At 46.7% G+C, this 21,170-nt stretch overlaps 1 protein-coding gene across 4 annotated transcripts in view; it reads left to right on the forward strand.

The window, feature by feature from the left end:
• Positions 1–2,968: 2,968 nt before the first annotated feature.
• The window catches only part of LOC133342253 (formin-2-like), a 54,825-nt gene continuing 36,623 nt past the window's right edge, over positions 2,969–21,170 (forward strand). The window contains exons 1-4 of one of the 4 annotated variants that reach the window (XM_061551291.1): positions 2,969–3,082; positions 12,925–13,037; positions 16,664–18,728; positions 19,815–20,002. In XM_061551291.1, the coding sequence (XP_061407275.1) occupies positions 16,793–18,728; positions 19,815–20,002 (2,124 nt within the window). In that variant the 5' untranslated portion in view covers positions 2,969–3,082; positions 12,925–13,037; positions 16,664–16,792. Of the gene's footprint in view, positions 3,083–11,334; positions 11,721–12,193; positions 12,315–12,924; positions 13,038–16,663; positions 18,729–19,814; positions 20,003–21,170 lie in introns of those variants that run through there. The other 3 variants (XM_061551290.1, XM_061551292.1, XM_061551293.1) reach the window with 3 other exon arrangements.

Here is a 21,170-nt window from a genome sequence, read left to right on the forward strand (position 1 = left end):
AGGGTCACGAAGCTATCGCGCTCGAACGACGCGAACCACGCAGTGCCTTGGCCCCCGCTGGTCTGCCCACAGTTCAGTGGTGGCCATGCGTGGATATACATACTGAAACGACGAATTGACCAATGTATATCAATTCTTAATTTCATTGTTTATCAGATCCTTCCCGTGAGCAAAGGGCTGCCTCTCTTTCCTATTAGTGGAAGCTTTTGCGGTATGGTGCCTCCCTTTTCGGAGATAGATGGTGTTTGTTTTATTTTGATACAGCCGCGAGCCATTCATTTCATGGTCGGCAAAGTGGAGTGTTACTTCTCTCCCTCTCAGTGGCCCAGTCAGCTCTCAACGCCGAAGCGACTCTTAAGGTCAGTTTGACCCCGGTGTGTGTGCCTCGAGTCGTCTCAATAAAAAAAACCACACGAATAATAAAAACCGTTGTGCATCCACATCAACCAATCAACGCATTACTATAACTCAACTAATCTGTTCAACGGTAAACCCACGACACCACCTCCGAGGTACAAAAAAAAACTGGCACACACCCTGGGAAGATTAAGAATATCTCACGACACTGGAATGTGGAAGAGCTACCGTTGTCCTGCGCGGTGTTTTATTACACAACTGAAAACAAAGAGAGCACTTAAGAATACATATATTTGCAGTGACAGCCACTTCAAAAATAAAAGGGACGATGCTGGGAACAGCATGCCAGGTGGTGTAACACAAGGACAGTTTTGGTGGGTGGGTGGGGGTATTTTGACTTAAAACTTTCGTGACTGCAGGAATTCATATTCTTTGGTTCTTTCGGTAAAGTCACGTAGATATATATAAAAACTAAATACTGTATTTTAATTTTTATTATTTTTCTATCTACGTGACTTAACCGAAAGAACCAATGAATAAGGGTGGGAGCAGTCGAGGGAATTTGTCAGGTTTCGATTCTACTTTATACTTGGGATGATGGAAATATGATCGGGAGCTGATTGCCAACGCCGAGGTCTGCTGGTCACGAGCGAATACGTCATCAGGTCGCGTTGTTTTCTGGCCCTCAAAGGGGCCCTTTCTTCCGCATTTAGCTCGACTCGTCAGATCTGGATTTGAATTAACGACGTCCATTTCGCCCGGATGACGGTGTCAGTTGTGTTTAAGCTGATTGGCACGGTTGGTTGGCTAGGTACGGTGCGAAATAAGTCCAACATACACGCGTACAAACACGTGACGGGTGGGGCCACCGCGAGAAGGGGTCACCCACCGTCACCCACTCAGTTCACGATTTTACAATATTTGCTTTTGAGATTAGATTGTGTGAAGTGCAGTTTAACGCCATACGGGCGCGGTAACACTTCACGCGATCAGACCCGAAACACAATTATGAATCATAACATTGGCCGCGAAAATACACGTGCTAAATCCCCCCCCCCCCCCCCAGTTTTAGGCAAAGTGTGATGTTGCACTGCATGTGCAGCTTTTCCCCGTGGTAGCTCACGTGGAGCAGCAGAACTCGCAGTGACAGGGTTGATTGTGCCATCGCCCTGATGAATCACATGACTCCGCATGCACAATTGCAACAGCGCATTCCACTTCTCTCTCATCCCTGCAATTGCAACAGCCATAATTGCCGTATACTAGCAGCGCGCGCACTGTGCCCGGACGCTGCCGCCGTGTGAAATGGTTGAGGTCACTGGACTTGCGGTCCAGAGGTCACTGGTTCCATTCGAACTCCCGGCGCGGTAGTTGGAACGGTGTAGTTTTCTTAAATCTCACCCCACCGTCTCAAACCACCAAGAAGTATAGATGGGTACATCACCGTCGATCGGCAGATCATGTGTGGCGGGTGAAAGTGTGGGTATTCCCAGTTCTTGCGATGCATCTGGCGAGCGTGGAAGAGTAGGCCAAATATCAGCGAGAAGAGGGGGCTTTTTACAGCTCCCTCTAGTGGAGGCCCTTCCGCCAGGAGTGGCCTTAGCAAGCAATTGCAGAGCTTCATACTCTTAGATTTTTTCGGTAAAGTCACGTAGGTAAAATAATATAAATAATAATGGAAATAAAATAATAGAAATAATAATAGAAATAATAATGGAAATAAAAGAAATATTTTTTTTAAGTAATTATTTATTTTATTTCCATTATTATTTATATTATTTTTATTATTTATTTTTACCTACGTGACTTTACCGAAAAAACCTAAGAGTATGAATCCTTGCAGTCACGAAAGCTTCAAATCTAGAATTGCAGGGCTGCCTGTTAACCTTTTTTTCTTTCAACACTTACCTTGCATGCATTACTGCATACACAAATCTATTCCAAACTTCTAAAACATTCTAACTGGGTCGCCACGGTGGCGATGATGCAAATTACCTTGCCTGGTATATAGGAGTACATGGGTTCGATTCCAACCCTTACGCCTGTTGAATATTTTGAGTATGCATGTTCTCCCCATGGTAGGGTGGATTTTTCTCTGGGTCCTGTGGTTTTCCCCTCCATATTTAGAAACGTGCATTTAGAGTATTTGGCTCCTGATATAAATTTCCACGTGACAAGCCACTTAGTTGCGCTATCATTTGTGACCAGGTCGCTTCTGACAGAGCCGTAGAACTCAGAGGGCCTTACCTTAGTAACATTTTTTTAAGTTTATGGTTTTAGTTTAGCTGTTGCAGATGCATTTGAATGAATCGGCCGCATTAAAATCGAGATAAATTTCCCCAACCAAATTCACAATAACGTAACACGGTGGTGGTTTAAATAGAGCCACTGTACTGCGATTTAGCTGCAAGCGACGTGAGTTGAGGACGGGGTGGCTTGGTCACATTGTGCCCCTAATTGCATGCGATTGTGACTGGTGTGCCTGGCTGGGTGCGTGCTTGCTCTGCCCTCATGCTGGCATGAGCTCGCTGATCACATGAAAGGCTTACAGTGTGCTTGCTGCTGCCACGGCTGGTGGTCGTGGTTCACGCTGGGTTACTGGCAGCTGGCTCAGTGGTCTGGGAAGAGAGAGGATTTCACAGAGGGCCGGAGAGAGACAAAACATCGCTGTCTTTCTCGACTCTCAGCCGGAAAACATCTCCCAGCCGGACAACTTCTGATGACGGTAACCCTCCAATGCTTTGTTCCTGGCGCAGCGTTAATTAGCCCAGCACGTGTCAAGCAGGCTGCAGTGTGCTGCTGAGTCTCTCCCTCTCTTGTTATCGAAACTTATCCTCCGCCACCCCTTCCACATGATACATTGTTATAAGCCAAGGCGTTGGAGCAAGCGCTTTACTTTCTCTCTCTCACTCGATATTGTCTGCAAACGCTGCTAGGTTGGCTAGGAGTCGTGATTATAGACGTACGGCGCTACCATGAAAGTACAATGTTATTTAATGTGCCCTGTATTCCTAGGAGAGTATTAAGATAAAATAAGGGCACAGTAGCGCGGCCTTTCGAATGCACAGGCGGGGGGGGGCGCTAAAGACAAAAGCAGATCGTATCGTTACTCATTCGGTTTCGCGATTGACATTTGTTTAAAGTTTATCTAACATTGCATGCGTCGTGCCCCCCCCCCCCCAGAGTGGTATATATGCCCCCCTTTAAACAAGCTTACCCTGTTACAGGGTTGGCATTAGTGATGAAGTAATTACGGATATAACCATATTAAAAGTCTGTAAGCTCTTACACGACCTCGCGTGAGCGTCACTGAGTGTTGGAAATTACAGTAATGTAATGATCTAAATGGGCTGGAGATCAACACGTTGTATTTAGTACGTTATAGAAAATAATGCGATATACACACACACATTTAGTATGTGTATTATGAGTTTTGTAATGAAACGTTTTCGGAAATGGTTTAAATTCTACTTTACCAATGTTCTTTCAAGACATCTGGTCAGAATACTCGAGATTGCAGAAAGGCTCTCTTTAGCTCTGACAAGTGCTAAACCTGATGTGTGGGTTTATAGTCCAGGTTTTTGGGTTCGTAGTTGAGGTTTGTGGGTTTATAGTCGAGGTTTGTGGGTTCGTAGTCCAGGTTTGTGGGTTTATAGTCGAGGTTTGTGGGTTCGTAGTCCAGGTTTGTGGGTTTATAGTTCAGGTCTGTGGGTTCGTAGTCCAGGTTTGTGGGTTGGTAGTCCAGGTTTGTGGGTTGGTAGTCCAAGTTTGTGGGTTCGTAGTCGAGGTTTGTGGGTTTATAATTCAGGTCTGTGGGTTCGTAGTCCAGGTTTGTGGGTTGGTAGTCCAGGTTTGTGGGTTTATAGTTCAGGTCTGTGGGTTCGTAGTCCAGGTTTGTGGGTTGGTAGTCCAGGTTTGTGGGTTCATAGTCCAGGTTTGTGGGTTCATAGTCCAGGTTTGTGGGTTGGTAGTCCAGGTTTGTGGGTTTATAGTTCAGGTATGTGGGTTCGTAGTCCAAGTTTGTAAGTTCGTAGTCCAGGTTTGTGGGTTTGTAGTCCAGGTTTGTGGGTTCGTAGTCGAGGTTTGTGGGTTCGTAGTCCAGGTTTGTGGGTTCGTAGTCCAGGTTTGTGAGTTCGTAGTCCAGGTTTGTGGGTTCGTAGTCCAGGTTTGTAAGTTCGTAGTCCAGGTTTGTGGGTTTGTAGTCCAGGTTTGTGGGTTCGTAGTCGAGGTGTGTGGGTTCGTAGTCCAGGTTTGTGGGTTCGTAGTCCAGGTTTGTGGGTTCGTAGTCCAGGTTTGTGGGTTCGTAGTCCAGGTTTGTGGGTTCGTAGTCCAGGTCTGTGGGTTCATAGTCCAGGTTTGTGGGTTCATATTCCGAGCATCAGGATTCTCAGTCCGGTTTCTGCATACAGGGAGTTCATGGTGCAGCGTGCTGGTCAACGTTGTGTTCAAGTAGGAGTGCACAATGATCATCATCTGATGGTGTTGCAAGATTTAAAATTAGGCTAAATATGTATTGTATAATCAATTTTTTTAGCTCTTTACTATTTTGTGGATATAAAATGTCCATGATGTGCTTGTGAAGCGCTTGGTAACGATTGTATTGTGAAGGGCGCTGTGTTAAATACAGTTTGAGTGATGGCCAACAAGTGACATGACCGGGGAATCTCAGGGCTGTACCTTTACCTTAGGAATGAATCGTTATTATTCATTGCGAAAGCAACACGTGACTGACACGTTTGGGAAGATACTTTTGTGAAAAGAGTGAGGATAGATGATTGTGGAACTGCATAGCCCAGGCTATTCTGACAGCAGGCCAGCCCTTGTCCCACAAGTGTCAATATGTACACGATTACTCAAGACATTTAAGAGAAGCGAAATGGTGTTGAAAAGTGGCAGCAAACTAAAATAATCAGTTGTTTTTACTGATCCATAATAGAGGTTTTTTTGGGTTAGATCGTGTAAATATAAATGTAGCAACTGCAGCAGCAACAAACTGCAGCTCCCTTTGATGCTGTTAATCCTGCATAATGCACATGCATATGTAGTACTAATAACATTCCTGCATTTCCCATAAATATGCTAAATTCCTCTTGATATGCAAATTCCTTTGTCAAGGCGCCCAGCTTATATATATGCTCCAAGCTCGTGTACCGTTTCATTCAGACTCTGTCGCCTCGACGGACCTGGTTTTCACCTGAGGACGGCTGCTTGCGTTGTGGCCGAAACGTCGTGAGAATTATTTTATTGTGTTTTATTTTTATTATTTTATTACTTCCCTTCTACGTGACTTTACCGAAAGAACCAAGAAGAAAAATATAAATGTATCGTTAAACCCGCCACCACCCAACACAGCCAGTTTCTACTGATTACGGCCTATATAATGGGCATGAGAATTAGTTACCGAGACCAAATTACTGGCTTATTATGAATGGCCCTCGTGTTTTACCAGTACAAACTGTGCTGCTCCCTTACGACAAATCTTTAAATGTAACTTTATGTATTCTTAAATGTCAGTTCTTGCCCGAGTAAAATTGTTGCTTGTTTGCATCTCGATTGCGGTATTTATATTTATATGACCGTATTTATATCAGCTGAAGGTTTATGTTTCGTAGAGGAGCGATTCTGCTGCACAAATTGATTGGCAATGCCACTAAGTTTAGGAGCTTGATGTACTCGCTTGTGAAGTGATGTTATGGAACAACTTGGAATGTTCGAAAGACAAAACAAGATAAACGGTCTCCATGCTCAAATGACGAATAAAAAAGCAGGCAATGTCCCCTTCAAAAAATAAGAATAGGTTTTACAGAAAGGTTAAAAACCTCTTCTTATTTTTTCATACTTTGATACTGGCAAAAAGGTCCCATTTTGTAGCTGCTCATCCCAAGCTATAAATGCTCTGATACGTTATTGATGAACGTGTTTAGTTGTTTTCTTATTTGTGCACCACTATACCAATACAGCAACAGCACCAATATGTTTCATATTAATATGTTTAATATGAATTGATGTTCTCATGGAGAATGTGGAATTTACAACCAACACAGTAGTTGGTTTCAGGCAACTATAGAGGTGACCAATCACTCGCATGTAACCCACCCCCCCCCCCCTTCAACGCCACCACTGTTTCCCTCCAGCAATGATCCCTATCGTCACTAGATGCCAATAACAATACCCCGCCAATCGCCACTAAGTGGCTGTGACGTCACCACGGCGCCTGTGCCAGGCCAGGTGCACTTTGAGGCCACGTGAAGTGTCCAAAGGCTCGCTGACAGAAGGAGGTCACGGGGCAGACCCAGCAGGTGCCATGGGTTGCCTGACTGAGATGACTGGCAGATGCTGCCAGCTGTACCCCAATATTGTGCGAACTTCCTTCGCTTTAGCCACCCGGCGCTCCGCTCGTTGTTGTGAGCGTCGCTCCTCTGCCCTCCGTTGTTGCTGGAGGGCGACTGCCTCCAACTGCCCAGTAGCCTCAAGGTGCACCTAGCCTGGCACTGCCCAGTAGCAGTAGCGTCCTTCACGAGCCTCCTCCTCCACAGAGGCCGATCTTGACACCGCTGGTACCAGTCTTCGGCATGTCCACTCAGCTCCACTGGATGGCGACACGCACACACACGTAGAGTTGTATAATATATTTTCACGAGCTTTTCTTCTCGTCCAAGGACGGGTGTATGTTTCAGTAAATTAGAAGTAAATTTCGATTTAAAGCTTTCGTGACTGCAGGGATTCACATTCTTGGTTCTTTCTGTAAAGTCACGTAGGAGGGAAGTAATACAATAATTATCTTGCATTATATATTTTATAGTTGTATTACTTCCCTTCTACGTGACTTTACCGAAAGAACCAATAATATAAATTAGAAGTATTAAATAGAAACATTGTTCAGCTCATGATTATTAATGAGGGGGGGGGAGGTGCCCATGTGGAGTGACGTCACCCGCTAATGGTTATTGTGGAGGGGTGCGACATGTGGAGTGACGTCACCCCCGCATAGTTATTGGGGAGGTGTGCGGCATGTGGAGTGACGTCACCCCCGCATAGTTATTGTGGAGGGGTGCGGCATGTGGAGTGACGTCACCCCCGCAAAGTTATTGTGGAGGGGTGCGGCATGTGGAGTGACGTCACCCGCTCTTGATTATTAATGAGGGGAGGGGTGCGGCATGTGGAGTGACGTCACCCGCTCTTGATTATTAATGAGGGGAGGGGTGCGGCATGTGGAGTGACGTCACCCGCTCTTGATTATTAATGAGGGGAGGGGTGCGGCATGTGGAGTGACGTCACCCGCTCTTGATTATTAATGAGGGGAGGGGTGCGGCATGTGGAGTGACGTCACCCCCGCATAGTTATTGTGGAGGGGTGCGGCATGTGGAGTGACGTCACCCGCTCATGATTATTAATGAGGGGAGGGGTGCGGCATGTGGAGTGACGTCACCCGCTCTTGATTATTAATGAGGGGAGGGGTGCGGCATGTGGAGTGACGTCACCCGCTCATGATTATTAATGAGGGGAGGGGTGCGGCATGTGGAGTGACGTCACCCCCGCATAGTTATTGTGGAGGGGTGCGGCATGTGGAGTGACGTCACCCGCTCATGATTATTAATGAGGGGAGGGGTGTGGCATGTGGAGTGACGTCACCCGCTCATGAATATTAACGAGGGGAGGGGTGCGGCATGTGGCGTGCGCGACCTTCTTGTGCATTGGTGTAAATTTCCACGCGGGCATGAATATTAATGAAGGGGGGGGGGGCTCTTTTGCAGTGACGTCACGCACAAATGTAGCACTTTGCTGCGTAGATTAATTTTTTTACCGCCACTTACTGTAAAGAAACGTCAAATTTGAAGCGACTCTGCGTAATAAATTATTTAATTCGGCTCGACCTTCCTCTGCGTTAGTGTAAAAATCCCCTCAACCACGAATATGAATGTGGGGCATGACGTCACGCGGGGGGGGGGGGTTGGGCCTCATGTGGAGTGACGTCACGCGGGGGGGGGTTGGGCCACATGTGGAGTGACGTCACGCGGGGGGCCTCATGTGGAGGAACGTCACGCGGGGGGGCCTCATGTGGAGTGACGTCACGCGGGGGGGGGGCTCATGTGGAGTGACGTCTCGCGGGGGGGGTGGGCCTCATGTGGAGTAACGTCACGCGGGGGGGGGTCTCATGTGGAGTGACGTCACGCGGGGGGGGTGGGCCTCATGTGGAGTAACGTCACGCGGGGGGCCTCATGTGGAGTGACGTCACGCGGGGGGCCTCATGTGGAGTGACGTCACGCGGGGGGGCCTCATGTGAGTGACGTCACGCGGGGGGCCTCATGTGGAGTAACGTCACGCGGGGGAGGTGGGCCTCATGTGGAGGAACGTCACGCGGGGGGGCCTCATGTGGAGTGACGTCACGCGGGGGGGGTGGGCCTCATGTGGAGTAACGTCACGCGGGGGGGGGGGGGCCTCATGTGGAGTGACGTCACGCGGGGGGCCTCATGTGGAGTGACGTCACGCGGGGGGGGGGGGGGCCTCATGTGGAGTGACGTCACGCGGGGGGCCTCATGTGGAGTGACGTCACGCGGGGGGGCCTCATGTGGAGTGACGTCACGCGGGGGGCCTCATGTGGAGTAACGTCACGCGGGGGAGGTGGGCCTCATGTGGAGGAACGTCACGCGGGGGGGCCTCATGTGGAGTGACGTCACGCGGGGGGGGTGGGCCTCATGTGGAGTAACGTCACGCGGGGGGGGGGGCTCATGTGGAGTGACGTCACGCGGGGGGCCTCATGTGGAGTGACGTCACGCGGGGGGGGGGGCTCATGTGGAGTAACGTCACGCGGGGGGGGGGGGGCTCATGTGGAGTGACGTCACGCGGGGGGGCCTCATGTGGAGTGACGTCACGCGGGGGGGCCTCATGTGGAGTGACGTCACGCGCGGGACGGACAAACATTTCTGGGTGATTTTAGGTAATTGGCGACGTTTCGGGCAATGGCCCTTCTTTCATGGGATATGAAGAACGTCGCCTATTGTATACTTTGCTTCTTTTAAGGCCACAGTGTTCTTGACGAATGTGTTGAGTTGTTTGTAAAGTCTACTTGTGCGCCACTGCCAACGTAGCAGCAACATCACTAAATGTAATTTGTAATGTTAAAGTAAAATAAACAAACAAAACTACGTTTCGATCACAACACAAGCTGCAGCTTTTCCCTTCTTTTTTCCTCCTGATGACGATCGGTGCTTGTGTTGTGATCGAAACGTCGTAGTTTTTATTTATTTGTATTAATTTGAACCTATCTCCGTGACTGTCTCACTGGTGGTGTTTGTCTCTGTCTCACTGGTGGGGGTGGTGGTGTTTGTCTCTCTGTCTCACTGGTGGTGTTTGTCTCTGTCTCACTGGTGGTGGTGGTGTTTGTCTCTCTGTCTCACTGGTGGTGTTTGTCTCTGTCTCACTGGTGGTGGTGGTGTTTGTCTCTCTGTCTCACTGGTGGTGTTTGTCTCTGTCTCACTGGTGGTGGTGGTGTTTGTCTCACTGGTGGGGGTGGTGGTGTTTGTCTCTCTGTCTCACTGGTGGTGGTGGTGTTTGTCTCACTGGTGGGGGTGGTGGTGTTTGTCTCTCTCTGTCTCACTGGTGGGGGTGGTGGTGTTTGTCTCTGTCTCACTGGTGGTGGTGGTGTTTGTCTCACTGGTGGGGGTGGTGGTGTTTGTCTCTCTCTGTCTCACTGGTGGGGGTGGTGGTGTTTGTCTCTCTCTGTCTCACTGGTGGGGGTGGTGGTGTTTGTCTCTGTCTCACTGGTGGTATTTGTCTGTCTCACTGGTTGGGGTGGTGGTGTTTGTCTCTCTCTGTCTCACTGGTGGGGGTGGTGGTGTTTGTCTCTCTCTGTCTCACTGGTGGGGGTGGTGGTGTTTGTCTCTGTCTCACTGGTGGTATTTGTCTGTCTCACTGGTTGGGGTGGTGGTGTTTGTCTCTCTCTGTCTCACTGGTGGGGGTGGTGGTGTTTGTCTCTCTCTGTCTCACTGGTGGGGGTGGTGGTGTTTATCTCTGTCTCACTGGTGGTATTTGTCTGTCTCACTGGTTGGGGTGGTGGTGTTTGTCTCTCTCTGTCTCACTGGTGGGGGTGGTGGTGTTTGTCTCTCTCTGTCTCACTGGTGGGGGTGGTGGTGTTTGTCTCTGTCTCACTGGTGGTATTTGTCTGTCTCACTGGTTGGGGTGGTGGTGTTTGTCTCTCTCTGTCTCACTGGTGGGGGTGGTGGTGTTTGTCTCTCTCTGTCTCACTGGTGGGGGTGGTGGTGTTTGTCTCTGTCTCACTGGTGGTATTTGTCTGTCTCACTGGTTGGGGTGGTGGTGTTTGTCTCTCTCTGTCTCACTGGTGGGGGTGGTGGTGTTTGTCTCTCTCTGTCTCACTGGTGGGGGTGGTGGTGTTTGTCTCTGTCTCACTGGTGGTATTTGTCTGTCTCACTGGTTGGGGTGGTGGTGTTTGTCTCTCTCTGTCTCACTGGTGGGGGTGGTGGTGTTTGTCTCTCTCTGTCTCACTGGTGGGGGTGGTGGTGTTTGTCTCTGTCTCACTGGTGGTATTTGTCTGTCTCACTGGTTGGGGTGGTGGTGTTTGTCTCTCTCTGTCTCACTGGTGGGGGTGGTGGTGTTTGTCTCTCTCTGTCTCACTGGTGGGGGTGGTGGTGTTTGTCTCTGTCTCACTGGTGGTATTTGTCTGTCTCACTGGTTGGGGTGGTGGTGTTTGTCTCTCTCTGTCTCACTGGTGGGGGTGGTGGTGTTTGTCTCTCTCTGTCTCACTGGTGGGGGTGGTGGTGTTTGTCTCTGTCTCACTGGTGGTATTTGTCTGTCTCACTGGTTGGGGTGGTGGTGTTTGTCTCTCTCTGTCTCACTGGTGGGGGTGGTGGTGTGTGGGGGTGGTGTTTGTCTCACCCACGTCACCAAGTTGATTAAAACCATCCGCAGGCGGAATCCACACGTGGTGGTTGCGGCGAGTAGCAGCAGCAGCAACAAAATCCAACATTGGCACGAACCACCACCACCCCACACACACACAACGTGCGCGCATCTTTCTTCCTCGCCTTGGAGATGAATTCAAATATCGTCTGTGGGAGCTCGATCCGTCGTGAAAAACTCGTGAACGGGTGAAGCCACCCCGGCTGGAGGGAGATCAATAAACAACACGGTGCTTTGGTGTTGGAAGAGTAAACAACAACAACAAACAACCCCCCAAAGACTGGGAAAAATTCACCAACAAAGGCCCCTTTCGTGAGCAATTCGCGTGGCCAGAGTTTGTGGCCTTGAATAATCGTCACCTGTGGCCAAGGGCGGTGTGAAATCCCGAGCTGTGTGGGGAGGGGGGGGATTCTCTCGATCTTTTCCCGGGCCAAAGGTGTTAAAGGGTAAGTTCTTTGACTTTTTCTGTTGTATACATTCGATGTTAAAAAAAAAAATGTATTAAAGGATATCCCAAGTTTTGATTTAAAGCTTTCGTGACTGCAGGGATTTTCTTGCTGTGGATTTCACACCTGATGACGATTGCTTGTGTTGCAGTCGAAACGTCGTGAGAATTTTTATTTTTTTACATTATTTTATTATTTCCCTTCTACGTGACTTTACCGAAAGAATCAAGAATATATATCCCAAGTTGTTCCACGTGGAACGTTGTCAGCCAACCGCGTGGCGGCCCCGTGTTTAACTGGGATCGCGTCTAAGAAGTAAAGTGTTGTTGGTGCTCGTCTGCCGATATCATCTTCTCCAACCTGTGATTATCACGTCGTTATCACGCTTAGTTGTGTTGTGTTGCGTGAGCTTTGAGTGAACCTGTCCTGGGCCTCCCCGCTCGGTCGACACGGCCTCAAATTAGTACCCGGACCATTGTGTAAACATCGCCACTTGGGGAGACAAAGGCGGCCGGGTGTGGGTGCTGGCCACCCACTCCCTCGTGTAGCCTTCATCGGTGCTACTCGCGAACAGCATTTGCCCCCCATAGTCTGGTAAGGCGACATTTGGGGGGGGGATTCTTTGTGCTTCTGAGTGGGATCGTCAACATGATTTGCTCGTGAATCGTTGGTCGTGGTCGATAACGTGGTGACGACGAGCCCGATGGGTTTTAAACATTGGCATTTGAGCACACACACAGATAAACACTTGTTAAAAAACACGAATAGTTGTTAAGTAGTGGTTTGTCAATGAGCGTGCGTGGTTGTGTGTGTGTGTGTGATGTAAAACGTGTACACTTAAAACGTAACAGGGTGCTTCAACATTGTTTAACACTTGTTTGAGACTATATCGTTATAATACACTGTAACATGATAACAAATGTATGTTAATAGCTTCAAAAAGTTTATACTTGTTCGCAGTGCCCGATTATCCTCGCAGCAAGAGTAGCTACATATGTAGATCCGGGCTATCAATTCCGGTTCAGTGATTCTGCACTTGCTCTATTGCTATAGTACTTTACCGCCTTCGACTTTTACGAACGACTGCGTGTTTAAGCTTAGCGATTTGTCGTATTATCTGGCTGTATAGCAAATTTTCAAAATACAATTACTTTGTTATGAAAGTTAAACATTTGTGTTTTAATATTTATGTGTTTTTATTTAGGGCCCCTTTATAACATCAGCTGCATCGGGCACTGCTGTCTCGCCATCGTTGTCAACGCACGCCTGGAATCTTCTCCAGGCGGATCTCCAGAGCCCGGAGGGACATTTCTCGTGGTATTGTTGCAAATTATCGGAAGTGTTCACACTTTTTTTTTTAAGCTCCCTGTATTTTAATTGTCAACGTTGAGTACGCGCGTGCTGTATTTGTTGTACAGCACTTATATGGTCCCCGGCCTTCGCCAGCTCGTGGTGAAGTATGGTCAAAACCCCCACAGACCGACGGGAGTGGGGGAGGCCTTCATCCAGCAGTGGATTGCTTAAAGGCCAATGCAGTGCTGTGCATGTTGTGTCTATTAGTGCAGTGTTTATTGCGGTGTTAATGGGCATGTAGCTGTGCATGTCTCCCGCAAGTTTATAAAGCAGCGATTAAAAAGCGTTGATTTAAAGTACACGGCAATAAATGAGTGAATGAGTTCAATAAACGTAGTTTAACACGTAGGATTTCGCGACAGATATCCATAATAAGAGGCTTTTTTTGGGTTAGATCGCGTAAATATGTGTCCATACTCTTTGGTTCTTTAAATGTGTCGTTAAAACTGCCATCAGCCAACTAGTAAGGGTTGTCACGTAAACGGAACATGCCAATTCGTTACTAGTACAGCACACCGGTGTGTTGGAGAGTAAATCCACAACATTTACACTCAAATACTGTCTAAACTATGTACTCAAATTGTAAATGTTGTGGATTTACTCTCCAACACACCGGTGTGCTGTACTGGTAACGAATTGGCATGTTCTGTTTACGTGACTAGTTGGCTGTGTCTGGTGGTGGCGGGTTTAACGACACATTCATATTTACGCGATCGAACCCAAAAAAAACTGTATTATCAACATACTTAATCACAATATAAGTAAGTCTAAGTTATATATGTTCCCATCGGCACACGAGTGTCTCCACGACTGAACTAACAGTAAGTGTATTAAAATTGGCCTTGAATTTGCAGCACATTTGGGAAAATGAGTATCGATCAGCAGCAATGTGTGTTGGTGTTCAGTGTAAATGGGTGGATGGATGAGAGAGCTGGTGGTGCATACTGATCCAAGTCACCCAGAGATCGCAGAAGCTAAGCAGGTTTGAGCCTGGGTAATGCTTGGGTGGACGACCAACCACCACCAATGCATGCCAGTACCTCAAGATGGCAGTGCAGCAAAATCCCATTAATTGTACTGTGCTTCTATGCTCCCACAATTATGCTGCCTGCCTTCAACCGACCCGCACTAATTGGCGTGGTCAAGTGTGGCCAAATAACCCTGAAAGGCGTGGGGAGGCCCTCACCCAGCAGTGGATTGATAAAAGCTTCTGTATGTGAGCCTTACGGCGGGACCCCGGGGTCCCAAATAAACGGAAGTCAAAATCGTAATTCATTCATTTATTTTTGGCGACTCCGTCCCACCGCGCAACATAAACGCCGCGACCCACCAGGCGAGGATCATTCTGTTGTCATGTCCAAGCGCAGCAGCGAGGACGAATGTGCAGAAGAGCTGAACCGGTGAATGCACTCCATGCTCGGGTATGGGCAGGATCATAAGTCTTTTCCAAAGCTGCTTAAACTGCCTACACGACTTTAGCCCTTTATTTGCCATAACAGTTTGCATAATACAGTGAAACTGCTCTCTTATCTTAATTATTATTTGTGACCTACCAATATCTGCAGCCAGGATCAATCGATGACAATCCTATTACCTGCAGATATTTAACAGATGAGATGCGTGGCACCGTTAAATCCTGCTGTTTGATAATACTTCTCTTGTCCGTATGCATCTGTGCAGATAGGTTTTTTTTGCGGTTAAGCCATAGTCCCCACATACCGCTCGTATCGATGCGGATAAGAGGAGCGGCGACCCACTGCTCTGTAGAGCAACATTGGTATAAACGCTTGTTACAATATGAACAGCGCATTGAAAACGCGTACTATTTTATGTACTGTTTACAAAGTGTGTTCACAAATCCACACTGAGAAACACGATGATTGACAAGGTTGTAAAAAAAAAATTCGATAGTGTCTTTAAATAGAGGTATTGCAGGTAAGTCGTTTTCAGTTTTAAAGGCATAGTTTAACAAGACAACACTTGCCACCATCCTTCAAACCCATTGGTGAAAAAGAGCAAAGTTTTTGTTTACATTATAATATAATGTTTATGCGAGAGCCGGGGGCTTATGGAACCTTGGGGTCCCGCCATAAAGTTCATATGTATACAGGAAAGCTGTGGGTTAGACTTCCACTCTGAAAGCAATAGGGGGGGGGGGCACAGTACACATGGCCGATGTGTATGTTGGGCATTGTGGTGTTTAATTAACAGCTGTGACTGTAATAACATTCACTTTATTTAGGGCGTTGATGTGGCTTCCGTCTATGTGGCTACCACCCCAAAGGATGTCTGTGTACACTGCACCTTACGTAAAGCAAAACAACACCCATCTCCATTTGTCTCTCCTTATATCTCTGTCTTTGCATTTCAGTTTAAATCTCCACATTGTTTTCCAAAAAAGATATTGCATGTGGTATCATCGTTTTTATATAATCTAGCCTTTTGCCCGTCCTAGGACGGAAGCTGTAATATTTACGAAAAAATTGAGCAGAGTATAATTGTGTCTTGTGTAAATTTAATGGCAGTGAATCTTGCACGAAACGAAGTCGTCAAACACTTCACTGCATTTCACTGTAGCACTGTATTAATGGCAGTGAATCTGGCACAAAACGAAGTCATGAAACACTTTACTGCATTTCACTGTAGCACTGTATTAATGACAGTGATTCTTGCACTAAAATACGTCATAAAACACCTCACTTCATGTCACTGTATATAACTGACCTTCAATTTGTTCCAATTCACTGCTCTGATACTTTATTCTCTTCTGCTTTCAGTCGCTGGGGTTGAAATAAATTGGAAATCGATACAATATTTGGAAAATCACCAAGAAATGTCTATTTTACCCTAATGTAGAAGCTTAAATTAGACTTACCTTTTGCTTCAAGTGCTGAAGAAATAAATAAAGACACCAAATCCACTTTGTTGCTGCGTAGAATTATTGATTAGATTCACTTTCAATAAAGAAACGTGAAACTTAAAGCGAATTTGCAAAAAAAAAATATTTCCGCTCGACCTGCTTGAGTGTAAAAATCCACCCGCTCATGAATATTCATGATGGGGGGGTGCGGCATGTGGAGTGACGTCACGCACGTTACACACAAACAGACATTCTTGACTCATAGTAGTAATATAAGATGTATTTTTCTGTTTGTCCAATTGTCTCTTTAAAATCAAAATTTTAAAGCCATTTCCATTTGGTGTAAAGTAAATTTTAGGAGGAATTAGCCACTGTCATTTCGACCCTTTTGTGGATTATCGGCGTTTCTAGCCTTTAAACTTTTCTGGCACGTCAAACACAAATTAACTTCCCTTAAAATATCACTAAAAGCAGGATACGTTGAGGGGGGTGGGGGAGAACCATCACTTTTAGTGATTTATGCCATCTCTCAGTTTAAGTGATATTTTATTGAAATTAAAATTTTAAACAAATATTAACGGAGCTAAAGTGATGTGCAAATGTTAGAATTGTTAAAGTCACGGGCTGTTTTAATAAATATATTGTATCTGTTTTAATCAGGAAAATGTCAATGCATACGTTATTTTTGCGAGCAGAAGTCTAATACTGCTGCATATTCTTGTTTTTGCAGTTAAATATTTGAAGATACTTCGTCACTTTAGCTCTGAATTTCTCCCTCATCCTCACCAAGAATTATGTGTGGCTCTGCAGATTTCAATGACATTCATCCCGCGGCCTAATACGCTGCAAACACTGCACGATGGAAACGCCACTGTCTCTGAACAAGTACATCCAAGATATTTGTTGCACTCAGTCCTACAATGATTTCATGACAACGTACAACATCAACAGGGCTGCAATCTGCGACCGGGCCAAGCAAAGTGCCACTGAGCATGCCAAGGAGGAGGATGATGCTGAGTGTGCACTGCATGCTCTTAAAAGCATAGAGCTGCTGTGTACAGTCCCCTCGTCATTTCCTCACTGCAGTGAGCATGGAGTGTGGGCCGGTGGCTCCACACGGGCTCCGCAGGCACGGCCAGTGCTGGAATCGATTGATCCTGCCGATGATCGGCAGCTGCTGAGTGCTGCCCCGTCAGACAGTGCAATGGGAAATCAGGATGGGAAGCCGCACGGAGTCAGCGCTGATGCGACGGGAAGGCGGCGCTTGGATGAGATGGCAGAAGTGGCGGGTGTACAGGTAGGTTACGCCAGTGCGCTGGATTCTAAACGTGCGGACGACTTGCAGGGGATAGGAAATAACAAACAGCACTCGGCGGTTGACACTGTAGGATCGACAGCTTTTTCTGCGATTTGTAAATGCAGATTTGTGGCCGATGGCCAAAGTGGCGTAGCTTCACTCGATAGCGCGAGGGAAGCGCGGGGAATAATGCGTACGCACACCGATCAAGCTCTGACATTTATCACCCTCGGCGTAGGAGATGGCAGCATGCTCGCTCCTGTGCATGATACAGTTTTATCAGCTGGGCAAAACTGTGACCTGGTGAAGTGCACAGGTCTGCACGTAGACAACGCCAAATATTTAACTTCGTTTTATGATGTTGATCTTCATAATCGTAATTTCAAGCCGGATCATAAACGACCAGTGTGTACCAAAGGATCGTTGAATAACAACAGTCTTTTGGTAAATGTCCAGAAGGCTATGTTAAAACATGAGCCACTGCAGGGAACTCTAAAAGCAGAGGATTATTCAAAAGAAGGAATTTTGAAAGAAACCGAGGAACCACATCTACTGCTCAGGAACTCAGGTTACCATAATTACGGAGAACACGTACCATCAGATTACAAACCTGGCAAGATAGACACTTCTGATGAACTGAGGGAACTCCATTATGAAAAGATACAAGAAGTCCCTTCATTTTCAAGTGACCATCAAAAACAGGAGCAAGAGTTTAGAGATTGCTGTGGTGAAGATAACGGTGGGCTTGAATATTCGTCATCTTTCAAACCTAAAACACAAAACAAAGCACAGGAAGTTTGCTCAGCGAAAACAAAGTGTCCGCTGTTGGGTGTGCATGCTCATGATTTTTGTGAGTTGCTGGATACCGACAAACAGGAAACCATATGCGATGTAGATGTCAAGCTGCCCGCTCGAGATATTTCTCCAGAATGTGTTCCATCAGAACTGGAATCTGACCAACTGAGTGGCGTGAAAATGAGGACAAAGACATGGGCCGAATCCAGTCCCAAGCTGGAATTTTGTGACTTGAGCAGCTTCTGTCTTCATCACAACTCGCCGACAAGAAGCCCTTGCCTGCACAGTACCGTCGTGCACAGAAGGCACATCAACACACAGTACCCGATCACCACCACTCGACAACTGAGCTCCCCGGTGGCGTCCCCAGTAATGTCGCCCATGCACAGCCCTCTTCGGTCAAGCCAAGAGCATGGCCTCTACACGGACGCGATCCTGATGCACAATCACGAGTCGAAGGTGCGCAAGCTTGCCAAGTCGTGGGATATGGCTGCCCTCAAGAATTCAGAAGTCAGTCGTTCTGCCGACTGGACCGAGGAGACCATGAGTCTGAAGCAGAGACAGGAGAAGCTGCAGAAAGCTGGGTCCATGGATGTCCTTTCCTGGGGTAAAGACGATCAGAGCAGTGACGTTTTCTGTGGCAAAATGCGTCTGGATTCCAGAGAACCTGCACAGCCTCTAGGCTTCAATGCAGAATTTACAGGTATGTCCTCCAGATGATGCTCATGAAGAGGAATGTTTGCTTACATGATTTATCAATTGAATGGTGAAGCCTTGAATCTATTAGTGATTATTTCAAAAGTGTAAATCTTTTAGAAAGAGTCGCTAAACTCTGTAACTATTGTTTGTGATAGTTTTCCATTATGCCAGCATTAATTACTGTGGTGATTATAGAACACTTGCCTTGGCATAACAGGGAATATTGATCTGTTGGTCCACAGTGTGGGTATTTAATATATATTTTTTCAGTAACCTTACACAAATGACAGGTTTAGTTTAATATATATTGCCATTATCGAGGGAAAGATGGGTCACTGTGAACCTGGTAACCCGAGTTCGATTCCCAGCCATGGCTAACTTCATATTCTTGGTTCTATCGGTAAAATCACGGAGGACGGCTGCTTGCGTTGTGGCCGAAACATCGTGAGAATTTTATTTGATTATGTTTTATGTTATTATTTTATTATTTCCCTTCTACGTGACGTTACCGAAAGAACCAAGAATATGAATCGCTGCAGTCACGAAAGCTTTAAATCGAAAAATGGCTAACTTCAGTGATGAATTGTATCATAACCAGTCTTTGGCTTCCTCCGTTTACCAGCCGTATTGAGCGGCACTGTAAAGCACGGTCAAGTAGCCTGGGTGGCTGACACGGCGTGGGGAGACCTTAAAGCGATAGACCAGTGGTGGCCAACTGGCATCTCCCGAGCCGCATGGGCATAACGTAGCACGCACTATCACAGTAGCAAAAATGTGTTTTTTATGTCTCCCGTGCTGTGCTGAAAACTGCCAATATATACACATTTATGTTTATATTTGGCTCTTGCAGAACTGATGTTTACTTTTTGGTTCTTGGTCTGTTACAGGTTTGCCACCCCTGCATTAGACGAACAAGTACAATTTCACTTTCTTAGCTAAATAATTTAATTAGCGAGAGTAATTTAAAACCAAAATATCAAGTCAGCAGCAATGTGTTTGTTTTATACACTTCTAGCTAATCTAATGAAAATGTTGACAACAATAGACGCAGTGTAGGGAGATGTTGACCTCTTTGTATTTTGTGCATTAGGGAGGGCGCTGCTGGAATGGGTTATCCGTTCGATCCCCGATGGAGATGTTATCAGCTCTCAGGAGAAACAGGAAGAGGCTCGCAGACTCTGCTCGAAGCTCCTGCACGCTGGGCTTCTCTGCGTAGCGAGGCGTTCACCAGAGCTGAAATCCACGACGTTTTCTGCAGAAAATTCACCACCTTTTCAGGTACAGTTACTTTTCATTTCCGTGGCCGAGTGGTGGCGCGCTTCAAACGTGTTGCATTCTTGCAGAGTGTTTGCGGTTCGTGCCCAACGGATGCCCGTGACTATTACTGCGGGCAAATTAGCCGAAAATGTCACGGTCCAAATTTGGTTTTATCGCAACATCGCCCCCTACGGTGAAAGTACTGCAGATTATAGTCGTCTGTTGAAACGTAGTGCATTCGTGATAGCGAATACCAACTATACTAATTGTGTGATTTAGCTTTCCTTGGCAAGCAGCTTAGTGCCTCCCTGCTCAAACGAGCAATGGGGGCAGCACTCATTTCTGTCATTGTGCCCGAGCTGGTGGTGGATATGACACATTCCCATGATGGTGGGTGCCAGTTTATCCATGCGATGACCACAGGGTGGTATGCATTTTATTGGCGGGGTTTGATCCCTCAACTCCTCATTTGGTTGAACGCTCTGAGCACAATGCCACTCGGCCAGATCTTAAGGAGATGAGCTTCATGAAATATTTGTTTTTCCATTCGAGCTGTGCCGTCTGATGACTTGATTGATTGATTCTGCTCCCAATTATCGGTTCAATTACTCGACCTGGCATGGCTAGAGATCCGTGGCTCTTCCTTGAAAAAGTGTTTACAAATATAATGTCACGAATCTTTAAGCAACAGCTATTAAATGTGAGGAATACCCAGTGCACACCCTGTGCCTTTGAGTCCTAGTTTGTTCAACTCTACTGCTGGATTTATTAAGGCACCAGTGACATCGCTGTGATGTCACTCCCATTTGTTGTACTGCAATTTTTTTACAGTATAATTTTGAAGAGTGATGTATCTCTATGGTATGTGTCCCCATGCTGTCTGGCAATGAGTTTGAAGCTTGGCTGATGATTACAAAAAGCACTTTAATGTGATTCTCAGGAATGCCGTAGTGATGTTGTCCCTGTACTGTGCCACACTGTTGTAATGGTTTATACGCTATTCGCTGGAGAGATATCACAAACGTCACTGCAGAGTCCTTTTTCCCCCCATCATTAACGAATCTTTCAGCTCATGTGGAACAGACTGGCACACACAGCTCTTTTGTGTACTCGTTAAGAACTACTTGTTTTTTTTGGGCCGTGTATTCCTTTAATAACGTGATATTTTTAGACGTTGCGTTATTTTCGT

This window comes from Lethenteron reissneri, chromosome 14, assembly GCF_015708825.2.
Source record: "Lethenteron reissneri isolate LAM-NWPU_2019-01 chromosome 14, ASM1570882v1, whole genome shotgun sequence".
Taxonomy (NCBI): Eukaryota; Metazoa; Chordata; class Hyperoartia; order Petromyzontiformes; family Petromyzontidae; genus Lethenteron; species Lethenteron reissneri.